The sequence below is a fragment of the Salminus brasiliensis genome, chromosome 10 (genome assembly GCF_030463535.1).
Source record: "Salminus brasiliensis chromosome 10, fSalBra1.hap2, whole genome shotgun sequence".
NCBI classification, from domain to species: Eukaryota; Metazoa; Chordata; class Actinopteri; order Characiformes; family Bryconidae; genus Salminus; species Salminus brasiliensis.
The window spans coordinates 38,361,995-38,374,125 of record NC_132887.1 but is presented as its reverse complement, the minus strand read 5'-3'; the positions used below and the strand labels follow the sequence as shown (position 1 = coordinate 38,374,125).

At 45.5% G+C, this 12,131-nt stretch overlaps 1 protein-coding gene across 1 annotated transcript in view; it reads left to right on the top strand.

Moving 5' to 3' along the window:
• Positions 1 to 12,131, top strand: part of dlgap2a (discs, large (Drosophila) homolog-associated protein 2a) — a 244,433-nt gene that overhangs the window by 160,746 nt on the left and 71,556 nt on the right. Inside the window, 2 exon segments of the mRNA XM_072690048.1 lie at positions 7,328 to 7,708; positions 8,305 to 9,011. Of these exon segments, the coding sequence (XP_072546149.1) occupies positions 7,328 to 7,708; positions 8,305 to 9,011 (1,088 nt within the window).

The window sequence follows — 12,131 nt, the reverse complement described above, 5'->3', positions numbered from 1 at the left end:
ATGACCAACACCACTACATAAACGGTAGTATTTCAGGCAAGGCTGTCAATCAATGAATTCCTAAGTGTAGCCCCGCCTTTCTTACAGTTTAGCATTGATAACTGATGTCTGTGGGAGATCGGTCATTTTACAGCTTTTGATACAGCAAGAAATGTGTAGATTAGCATGCAAGCTAGCGCTGTTCCCTCTTATTACACTATTATTTCAAATGACCTGTTTGACCCCTTAAATGACCAGAGCCTGCTGACAATCCTGAACTTTAACTACCCACTTCTATAATGTAAAGAAAGAGCTATTAGACAGAATTATGAGGATTCATTCATTGGCGCTAAACTGTAGCTAAACCTTCTGGATCCCGGTCTTTCCGTTTGGTATGCATGTTATTTAGTCTTGCCAGTGGTCATTTTAATACAGTTTTTAATTATTCATAGAATAACACTCAAATATTATTTCAAATGGGCACTCACTGTATAAAAAAAGGTTCTATCATGGCTAAAATGTGGCCTACTTAGACAGCTGCCTTTGTAGGCGGTAGGGAGCAAGGCAGCTCCCTATGTGTTGAGATTTCCCCGTTATGTCTCGTTCTGGGAAGGTCAGCCGCACTGAATGTCCTCCCTCAGGCCCTAAAGGAACACTTCACCCCCCCCATAAAACAGCTGACAATGCTAACCATGCTAACAGTGAATGATGACTATTTGGGATCTAGGAATTATACAATTATACAGTTGAGGCTAAATTCACTTCCCAGTCCCAAAAGCTTTCGTTCGTTGTTGGCCCTGTTCGCAGTTGTGGAGGGGGAGTATTCCTTTAAGAGAAATAACCACATTTTTTCCCTTAATAAACATTTTTAAACACCGCTAAGCTCACAAAGGCTAGACCCCATAATGGCACAAGCCCTCCTCCCCACAGCGCTCAGTGTTGAAGGGTGTTTTGAAGTGAAAAAGCTCTCCCCAATAAAAAAGATGCTCCGTCCTCTCCTCCGTGGGGCGTTCTTCTCGCTGACTCGGCACTGCGCATTTAAAAGCCCATGTCTCATCAGCTTTTTCTTCTTCTTCTCCTTCTTTTTTAAGCTAAGCTTTTCAGATATAGCTCTCATATCTCAAGGGCTTGCTCCTCTCCCTCGCGACAACTTCACTGATGCCTCCTGGCAGACACGGTGCCCTGGGCTGCAGGAGAAACACCCGAGTCAAGTCTTTCTTCTATCCGTCTTTTCCACCTTTTCTTCCGTACCAGACCTGCTGGGGTGACAGGGATGGAGCATGACCAGCTAAGCAAAGCTGGTTGGTCACCACGGCCAGCGTAAGCAGTTGTTTGAGCTGGATGGTCTACTTGGTCTACCACCATGACCGAGCATGAGCAAGCTGATTAACTACCACGACCAAACTCATGGGTTCCTCTGAGTTTGACAGTTTAGCTTAGCATGTCTACCAGGATGACCAGTATGACCAGCATGGCCAGTTGGCCAGTATAGAGTATGTTTTAGAGTTTGATGATTTAAAACTGGTCAAACTGGGTGACCACCATCACCAACCTGATCAAGCTGACATGCTGACCATCATGACCAACGTAATCAGTTGACCAGTCGAGTTTGAGTGTGGTTTAACTGGTCTACAGCATGATCGACTTGACCAGCTTGACCAGGGTGGTGGACTAAAGGACCACCCTAAAGGACATTAGCCAAAAATATTCCTTGGTAGAATTGTGTTTCTAGTCAACCAGTTGGTTGACTTGCCCAGTTAGGGTAAGTCTAGGCATAAACTAATAAGAATTATAGAACAGTCACTGTAATGCAGTGAAATATAACATGGACAAATATGCCTACCCCGTCAATCACAGCCTCATATATATGTAAATGTAATGTTTGTAGCTACCTACCTACCTAGCTGTTGTGCATACTATTCCTCAGTGAGGCTCAGCTATGCTAGGTGGCTATAGGAGAAATAATGAGTACTACTAGCTCAAATCTTATTATGTAAGAAGTAAAAGGCTTTAAATATCTGCCGACCTAAAGATAAAACACATACAGTTCAGTGGAGTCTTTATAGTGCAGTGTTTTTACTGAGCTAACATTAGGGTCCAATTCTGTTTACCCTAACTGGGCAACTCAACCGTGCGGTAACACATGCTTTTTAGGGTCACATGGAGATATATTTTATTGTCGTGTTTATTCCATTCTACTAAAATAAAATTGTTAGGAGGTGCCAAATATAAAATTCCATCTTTTTTTTTACTTCAACTTTCTGTAGCTTGAAGAAACCGGAGAAAAACTTTTTCCCAGCTTTGAGACAATGATATCCTCTTCTGAAATTGCCACCCAGTGGAAATAATTAGTATTACACACTCTATTTAATGAGGGGTATCAGGTCAAACAGCCAAAGATCGGTTTTGCAGAGTCTTTGTTATGGAATTTTGATGGAGAAAAAAGGTCTACCGTGCGGTTACAATGCCTGTTTAGGGGTAAGAGTATGTATTCCTTGTATGTATGCACTTCTGCATTCTCACTACAGTACACTACTGAGTGTAGGGCTTTTTTCAGTACTCCTTCATACTGTGTGGGCTCTGCTGGCCCCATCGGCTGGCCCTGTTGGCTTTATCTAGTGACCGGATCCAAATCGAATAGCCCGAATCTTTGTCGTTGCCCCCGGGGGTTAAGGACACCATTTCCCCTCTTTGATTTTCAAATAAAAAGGCAGCATTCCTTGGAGACGGCACTTAACCTTTGGGGAGATGGATAATCAAGCAGGCCTCATCGATCGCCTTGTTTACTGACCCTGCTCCCTTTGAGGGGGAGTTTGGACAATGTGCTGCTTATGTTTTCGAGAGTTGGGAGAGATTTGCTCTCCTACGTTTCCTCTGCTAGTCATATCGTTAGCAATAACAACGACTCTTTGAGAATAATAACGTACAAAAACGTCTTAGCTACGCAATCTTACGATACGCAATCTTGCGATACATAATCTTACGATACATAATCTTAGCTACGTAATCTTATGATACTCAATCTTAGCTACGTAATCTTACGATACGTAATCTTATGATACGTAATCTTGCGATACATAATCTTACGATACATAATCTTAGCTACGTAATCTTATGATACTCAATCTTAGCTACGTAATCTTACGATACGTAATCTTATGATACGTAATCTTACGATACATAATCTTAGCTACGTAATCTTACGACACTCAATCTTATGATACATAATCTAATGATACGTAATCTAACGATACGTAATCTTATGGTACATAATCTTAGCTACGTAATCTTACGATACGTAATCTTACGATACGTAATCTTACGATACGTAATCTTAGCTACGTAGCTACTTGTTTTCTTTGACTGTTTTCTGTTGATATTGATCTTTTACACTAGCAAAGACAACAGCTCTTCCTTAAACCCGCCACAGGTGGCTATTAGCAAGCTAGTTTGGCTAATATAATCTTTCTATGTGATGTTCAATGTAAGCTAATTGCCACTAGCTCCAGTGAAATCCATGTAATTACTCAATTAGCTTTTTTTGTTTTTTCAGTTGTAGCGAAATCCCACCCATTAGGTAGGTCTCCCCCATCACACACCATGCTAAGTCGCTAGTAGGGTAAAGGCTAGCTCATGCTTCCTCCCCGACACATCAAGCTCCACCAAACTGCTGCTAAATCCATGCCATTTGACAGCTGAACACGCTTGGAGGGGAACACTAACTCTAACTAATTCTTACAGGGAACTGAAGCCCATATTGCATTGATATGGGGTTGATAGGGAGGAGATGTAGGACCATCCAACCCACCCAGAGCGAGGTTAGTCGTTCTCATGGAAACAGACGGCTGCGGCTATGGCAGGAATCAATCTCACACTCGGATTCATGTAAATTAGGGACCTGAATTGGGGACCTGAATGGCTCCCGGTTGAAACGAATGTGTCAGTAGAGTAAAGTTGCTCGCTTTCGCTTTCTTGGAAGTTCAGGCATCATTTAGCATCATTAAGCTGGAAGCTGACCTGACCTGAAGAACTGATTACTGGGTCAACAGTTTCTCCGAACCCTAATTAGCCTCCAGGGAGTGTTTGGAACAAAGGGCAAAGTGTCTATGCTCGCCGATACTGGAGTCCGCCCAGGTTTCTACCTTCTGCCTTCTGGTAGAGATGCCTTTACTGCCCAGAGCTAACTTTCTTGCCCACGTCTGAAGCCAGGGAGCCCAGATTTCAGGCCTGTTTGGTTTGTAGGAAGGGTTTGTTAGGTTTGAATCACTAGCTTAGGAACGCTGAAGAACAATGAATCCAGTCATGAATCCGTGGTGGATGTAAGGACAAAATCTGCACCTCGGCATGACATTTTAGCTGATTCTTTTCTGTGGAATCGTGGTTTAACCAAACGAGTCATTGTCTTGGTGGATTTTCCTTTGGTATTTATTTTATTCTGCTTTATCAGGAAGTTGCAGAGATTGTTCCAGTCAAACACGGAACACGGTGAAGAAAGACGTCCCTGAAAAAAATACAGGCAGTATAAAAACCACGAGCGACATAGTAAACATGAGACGCTGCTTAATTCTGAGTCATTAATTGGGCCTTAACACTTGTTCAAAACCAACCCAAACCAATTTCCACGGTGGAAGAGAAGGAGCTTGTGAATAAAAGAAGCCATGCAGGAAAGGAAACACCTCATATGTCAGTATGAATCAAATCTGATGCCGTTCCGTTGGCAATCTGCTGGCTCCATTGTGATTTTCCGTGGCTGCCTTCGCAACGGCTTATCGATGCGGAACAATAGATCCACAAAAGACTTGAGATTTTATAATTCCTCGCTCAAACCAAGGCTTTGCCAACTCTGAAGGTCATATTGTTTAGCTCTGGAGTTTGTGCCTGGCCTGATTATCTATTAACTTTGTTGTTTTTTTTTTGTTTTTTTTTTGCTGGAGTTCTGCTACCGGAGCCAAACGAGGACGGACGGGGCTCGGTGTCTGTCAGACCCGCTCGCGGTAGATGTACTGCTATTTAAATGCTAATACGATAAGGAGGGCAAAATGTCCTTTATGCTTAGTCTCTGTGCGGTGAGCGGGCAGCGGGGAAGATCAAATACATCCAGCCGGTGAGTCTTGGGGCTTTGATTTTACGGACGGTCATAAAGGGTACACTGTGGTCAGACTTTTGCTGCGAGATAACCAGTGGACTGGACGGGACAGAAGATGTTGTCCTAGACCAGTGGGCTGCGAGGTATATTTACAGCAGGTTTAACCTTAACACCTCGTGAGCTGGATCAGGTGTAATGGGGGCTGGAGAACGCCCAGAAGGTTTAGAGAGAAGCAGGCTCTGGACCAGAAGGTTGTTGGTTCAATCCCCTGGACTGGAAGTCCAGGTGTCTTCTCCTCCCTCGATATTCACAGCTGAGTTGCCCTTGAGCAAGACATGGGTTTGAACCAAATAGGTTCTTGGACTGGGGAACTGCAGAGTTTCTGCCCAAGCACACTTCATGTTCACCCCTGTTCAATGGCATTGACACCTTTAGTCTGGGTTACTTGCTAAAGTTCATAGAATCACTGTGTTTCCTCTAAAGCAGCATCATGGGCATCAGGACTGGCCATATCTGACTGATGTTTGCTCCACCTTGGTGACGAAAAGTCTGGTGTAACCTGTACGGCCTGTACGGCAGTCTCTACGAGGGCTTCTGGAGAGTCTAGGCCTTGCCTCACAACTCAGAATGAAGCTTGCCAGATGTTTTCAGCAGCGAAAGGCCTGGAAGCGCATCATTCTTAAAAAGAGATTCTAAAAAAGCAGAATACGTGACCTCTACTCGCCGTGGCCATCGCTAATCCATGATCCATATTTGCTCACATTTAGCTGTGAAGGTCAGGGATTTGGTGGTTTGAAGAAGAAGAGCCACATCCGCAGACAAGCTCCGCTGCGCTCAGTGTCATGAATATGCACGATGTACCTGTGAGTTTTCTCAGTCTCTTACTCTGCTCTGAAAATAGTGCTTGCGTCTTCACATGTACCTCCGCTGAGACGAGATGTTCGGGGTGTGATGGAGCTTGTCTGAGGGAGATGACAAATGTCGCAGCGACTTTTCTTCTCATGCGAAGAACAAAGTTAAAACGTTGGTTCAACAAAGGCAAAGGAAAAGGTCAATATTCTATAATAGCATTCCCTTAAAAGCAAGCGGGGTATGCTCGAGTGGTCCAGCGGAGTACGGTACTGCCACTATGACCAGAGCATCGCTGGGTCGAATTCCGGTCATGCCGCTGGGGCCGCCAAGAGAGCACAGTTGGTCTTGCTCTCTCCAGACTGGCTGGAGAGAGCTGGAGCTGGAGTGCTCTCTCCACTGGCTGATGCATCGGTTGGTTGTCTGGAAGAGACCGTGTGTCCAGGGGAAAACATACCCTTTACTGGTAAACCAGCTGGTTGGCTAGTTGACTAGCATGTCTGACTTTGATGGAGGTTGATGGACTAGCTGGTTTTAGGGTCAAAAACATCCCTTATGCCGGACAAGAACTGAAGGAAAAAGACGACCAGCGTAACCGGCTGCTTTTATTCAGTAGGGAGATCAAACCACACCAGTCACTGTCCGATGAAGTTACAGGCCGGGTCCCCGTGTCCATCCTTGCCGAAAGATTCCGAAAATGCAGTTTTAATCTCGGAGCGCCGGCTCCCAAGGACGGCTCCTTGACGCACCTCAAAGAACTCTCCCTCCAAAGCTGGCTTTGACGGATGGCTCGGCGGTGCCAAAATGATAGGCTATTATTTTACTTTGCATTGGATAAATGGAAGCCGCTAGCTGCTAGCTGTCCGCTGGATGCCTCTCGGGGAAGGGCTCGGCTTCCGTTTCTGTCATGTTGTGATTTTATAAAAAATGTCCTGTTTTCTCGGAAACGGCACCAATTATGCCATTAAAAAATTGCTCCGGCAGTTCAGTTGCTAACAGTGTGTACAAACAACTGCTGCTTATAAGCGGAATGGGGGTGAAAGCTGAGCTGAATGGGGAAATGGGATATTTTGGTACTCGCTGTGCCTCTCTGAGAGATCTTTCCCGAGCATCCATCCCTCATGCATACTTCCATTTTAACGTCATGCCTCCTGCTTCCGTCTTGCTGCACCAGGGCTGTTTAACTCTTGTTCCCATCATGCACCAGTACACTAGATGTGTCTAAGGAGCTGAATCTGGGGCAGGGATAATTCCTAATTGGTCATATTGTGTTATTATGCCGAAACGGAACAGGCAACCCAGAAGGTGTAGCTTACAGTGTTAATAACAACAAGTGCAGGACAGTTCTGACTCATGGTCACTCTCTCTCTCTCTCTCTCTCTCCCTCTCTCTCCTTTTCCTCTGCCTTCCCAGACCAGCCGTATTCATGGTCCCCCATCCAGTACTTCGATGAAGACAGCTACCCCTCCCCTCCCAGGAATATGAAAGGTCTATCAGGCGGCCGCCCCCAGCTGACCATCGCACCCGGACACACCTGCGGCCTGACGGACTGTGACCACTCCCTGGACCACCTGCAGCATGGCGCCTCGGACTCCCGCTCGTCTTACCTGCTCAGCCCCACGGACAGCTGCCCAATGGACCACCACCGCTGCTCGCCGAGGAGCTCCATCCACTCCGAGTGCATGGTGATGCCCGTCTCCATGGCCTCCGACCACGTCTCCAGCAGCACCTTTCCCAGGATGCACTACAGCTCACATCACGAGAGTACCCGGGAGGACGGCTCCACTGCCCACGGTGGCGGAGGAGGGGGAGGTGGGGGAGGAGGAGGAGGAGGCGGTGGAGGTAGCGGCGCAGGTAGGAGTGATCGATATGATGATATATTGTTGTTATTATTGTTGTATGGCCAAATTTTTGTAGACACCTGCTTAGATATTTTTCTCTGGAATCAATGGAATTAACAGGGAGTCTTCTGGGAAGACTTTATACTGGATAGTAGTTGCTGGGAGGATTAGATTGGATTTAGCCACAGGGCATCAGTGAGATATGGTACTGATGTTGGATGATTTGATCTAGAACTCCAGCTCATTTTAAAGATACTGGATGGAGCTCCATCGCTCCAGAGGACTGCGCTATATCCCAGTTCCAGGGTGCACAGCATGCTTGGCAATGTTCTATAAAGAGGCATCTGCTAAAGGTCCGACAAAGAACCCTTAAAGCATTAAAACGGTTCCTTACACATTTGAAAGCAATCCTTACTAATGAACCCCTGAAGAACCACTTTTTAAGGGTCTAGAACTCAGTAATTAAAAGTGTCTGGATACTTTTGGACACATTGTACTTGAATACAAACCGGTAGTCTGATGTTGTATTGTCCACCCTTATAGGTGGAGGTTCCGGGAAGATGAACCGAATTCCGGCCAACCTCCTGGACCAGTTTGAAAAGCAGCTCCCCATCCACCGAGATGGCTTCCACACTCTGCAGTACCAGCGCACTTCCACCACCACCACCACCAGCGAGCAGCGCAACGAGAGTCCCGGGCGCATCCGGCACCTGGTCCACTCCGTGCAGAAGCTCTTCACCAAGTCCCACTCGCTGGAGGGCTCGTCCAAGATGAACGGCACCAAGGGCGACTCGCGCTCGGACTCCGGCCACCACCACCACGGCCACCACCACGGCCACCACAAACACAGCAAGAGGAGCAAGAGCAAGGAGCGCAAGAGCGACTCCAAGCACCGCTCAGGGATCGCCGGCTGGTGGAGCTCAGACGACAACCTGGACAGCGACAGCACCTACCGGACTCCCAGCGTCATGAGCCGCCACCACGTGGACCACATAAGCCACTGCTACCCAGACTCGGTGCAGAGCCACTTCGGGGACCTCTCACTCAAGACCTCCAAGAGCAACAACGACGTCAAGTGCTCAGCTTGCGAGGGAATGGGAATGGCTCCCGAGGGCAAGTTCATGAAGCGGAGCTCTTGGTCCACGCTGACTGTTAGCCAGGCCAAAGAGGCTTATCGCAAGTCCTCGCTCAACCTGGAGAAACCCATGATGCCTCAAGACCTAAAGTCCTCCATGAGGCCTTGTCATTATCTGCAGGTCAGTCTTGTTTCGGGGGTTGAAATTGAGCTGCTTCTTCTTCTTCTTCTTCTCCTGCTTGTTGGTGGAGCTCTTTCGCTCACAGTTGGCTGATTTTGAAGGGAAGGCTCACTGTGGAAGCGGTGAGCGGTGTGTGGAGATGGAAGGATAAAATTTGGGATTGGGACCTTTTGGGGGATGTTTGTGGAAATTGCATTTTGGGGAGCGTTCTGCACGACTTCTGTGCCACTAATGCACAGATAATTTTTGAAATCAGGCTGCAGTGTCCCAAAAGCATCGCAGCGGTGACCTTAAGGTTGTGGTAGGCTTCAGATTCCGAACCAAGATTGGCTATAATGTAGCAATTTACCAGTCCAGCTGTTGCTGAAAGCCTTTCTGATTGTGTACGTGTCCTTGATGATGGAGTGTGAGGTCTGACACGCTTTCGTGTTGAGTGGTAATGCGGGGACTCAGTTGAGAGCGGATTTATTAGCTCTGCCAGCAGGACTGGAGGATTGGATACCCCCAGGAGTTGTGCTAATGTTCAGAAATATTGCTAACAGTGAGGCATATATTGATTAGCGTGGATCGTTTGGTAGTAAAATGCGCTAATGCATCACCGTTATCAGCTTTCACTATTCAGTGGACACTTCATTTTTTCCAGCTCCTGAGACAAATCACTTGACATGTAGTACGGAGTACGACTGCTTAAAATATACCTCTGTGAATTTCTGTCATAAAACCTGGCGGAGCTATTCGTATCTTTGTAGGATTACAGCGCGGCCCCTCCTGACGTTTTAGCTAGCTCATCTGCCAAAGAGCTAGCTTGTTAAACCTGCTGCCAACAGATCCACGTATGCTCTTTAGTCTTCAAGGTCTGCTCATAAATACCTCTGACTCACCCACACAAAAAGGGCTTAGGTGGCACTCAAAAAGGATGACCACTCAGTAGGAGCAATCAGCAGTGGCATCAACATGGGACTTCTGGGAATGGAAGGGCTAAGAGGCAGGGAGAGCCCAGATTAATGCTGAATTCGCCCCCTTTGGCAGCCGTAAGGTTAGCCCGGGAGACGCAGGCCCGCTCCCGCTGATTCAGCAGACAGCTCCACAGCTCATGACCTGCAGTTGTTTGGTGTCCAGCCTGGTCAGTAATCAGGGATTATACATGTCCAATCGATCTTAAGTGCATCAGGAGGTGGGATAGGGCTAACTGTTCAGTAGTGGGTTTTGGTAAGAAGGGTTTTAAAAGAATTATTTGGTGAAAATAATTCAGACAGGACATGTTTGGTGTTTAAAAGGGAGATTCTAGGCTGATGTTGCTAACAAATACTAGAGTTGGACTGTCAGCAATGTCATATGTGAAAAGACATGTCCAAAAAACTTCAGATCAAAGTACGGTTTGCTTTAGTCTATAAGAGGTCATAGAGCCTAGACAGAAACTACAGTATATGGCCAAATGTTTGTGTTTTGTAATGAATGCATTTATGAAAGCAGATAAACTTAAACCTATTAGCACCATCAAAATAATATATTGAGGCCACAAGATAATATATTAAGGCCACTAGATAATGTATTGAGGCCACATATGAATATATATATATATATATTGAGGCCACAAGATAATATACTGAGTCACAAGATAATATATTGAGGCCACAAGATAATATACTGAGTCACAAGATAATATATTGAGGCCACAAGATAATATACTGAGTCACAAGATAATATATTGAGGCCACAAGAAAGTATACTGAGTCACAAGATAATATACTGAGTCACAAGATAATATACTGAGTCACAAGATAATATATTGAGGCCACAAGATAATATACTGAGTCACAAGATAATATACTGAGTCACAAGATAATATATTGAGGCCACAAGATAATATACTGAGTCACAAGATAATATACTGAGTCACAAGATAATATATTGAGGCCACAAGATAATATATTGAGGCCACAAGATAATATACTGAGTCACAAGATAATATACTGAGTCACAAGATAATATACTGAGTCACAAGATAATATATTGAGGTCTCAAAATAATACATAAGGCCACACAATAATATACTGAGCCACACAATAATATATTGAGGTCTAGCATCACAATATATAGAGGTCACAAGATAAAATATTGAGCCTACATTTATATATGTGTGTGTGTGTATATATATATATATATATATATATATATATATATATATATATATATATATATATATATATATGAAAAAGGGTTCATTGACTCAGCAACAGTGGAACCCTTTTTGACGATGTACAGAAGAAGCCTTTACAGTGCTTACAAAGAACCCTGGAGGACCTGACGCGCTGTGTCTGCGGTTCGAGTGCGCTGAGAGAAGCTTCAGGCATTTTTTAGAGGAAGGATTTTGGGTGGCTGTTGACTTCCAGTGTTTGTTGGCTGGATTAGCCTGGAGGACTAAAAACTAAAGAAGCCAAGTTTAACAGCAAGCTATTTTTAGAGCAGCTCACTCGTGCTCTTTGAGGCATGCGTAACATGTATAAGACCACTGTTAATGCATGGTCTCAAGTTCCACTGACAGCCTAATTAGCATCACGTTGTAGGCCACCTATTATCTGTATTCATCCTGTGCTAATGGGCCCTGGTGAAAATCACTGGCTCGTATGAAGTCGCTGACAGTTCAATCAAAACTCAGGTGTGTCAGCTCGTAATTGCTCGACCTGCTCGACGTCGTGGATGAACACGTCAAATCCGACGGAAGCGTTTATATCTGATGACCTGACGACTCTACGAGGGGTTCCTTGTAGAGCAGGAAAGGGGGCGGGGCTTAAATCCTTTAATCAGTTGACATCAGGGCTGCTATGCTCTCGGTTTTATTTATTTATTTATTTAAAAAAGTTAATGCATCTCTTCCTTCATTAACTAAGACGGGATAAGTAGCAGACACCTGTAGCAGCCCGTCGTCATTAGACGCCAATTAGGACGGGTTCGTGTTTATCAACCGCGTCAGATAGGATTAATTACCGGCGTGTGCCGCTGTGACCCGCGCCGTCTGACAGCAGATGATTCTGATGCATCTCCGTGTCGAGCGGTTTAACAGGCTCTGCGGCCGCGGCAAACACAAGGCCCTAAAAATAGCTCAGCCCGTCTCTCCGG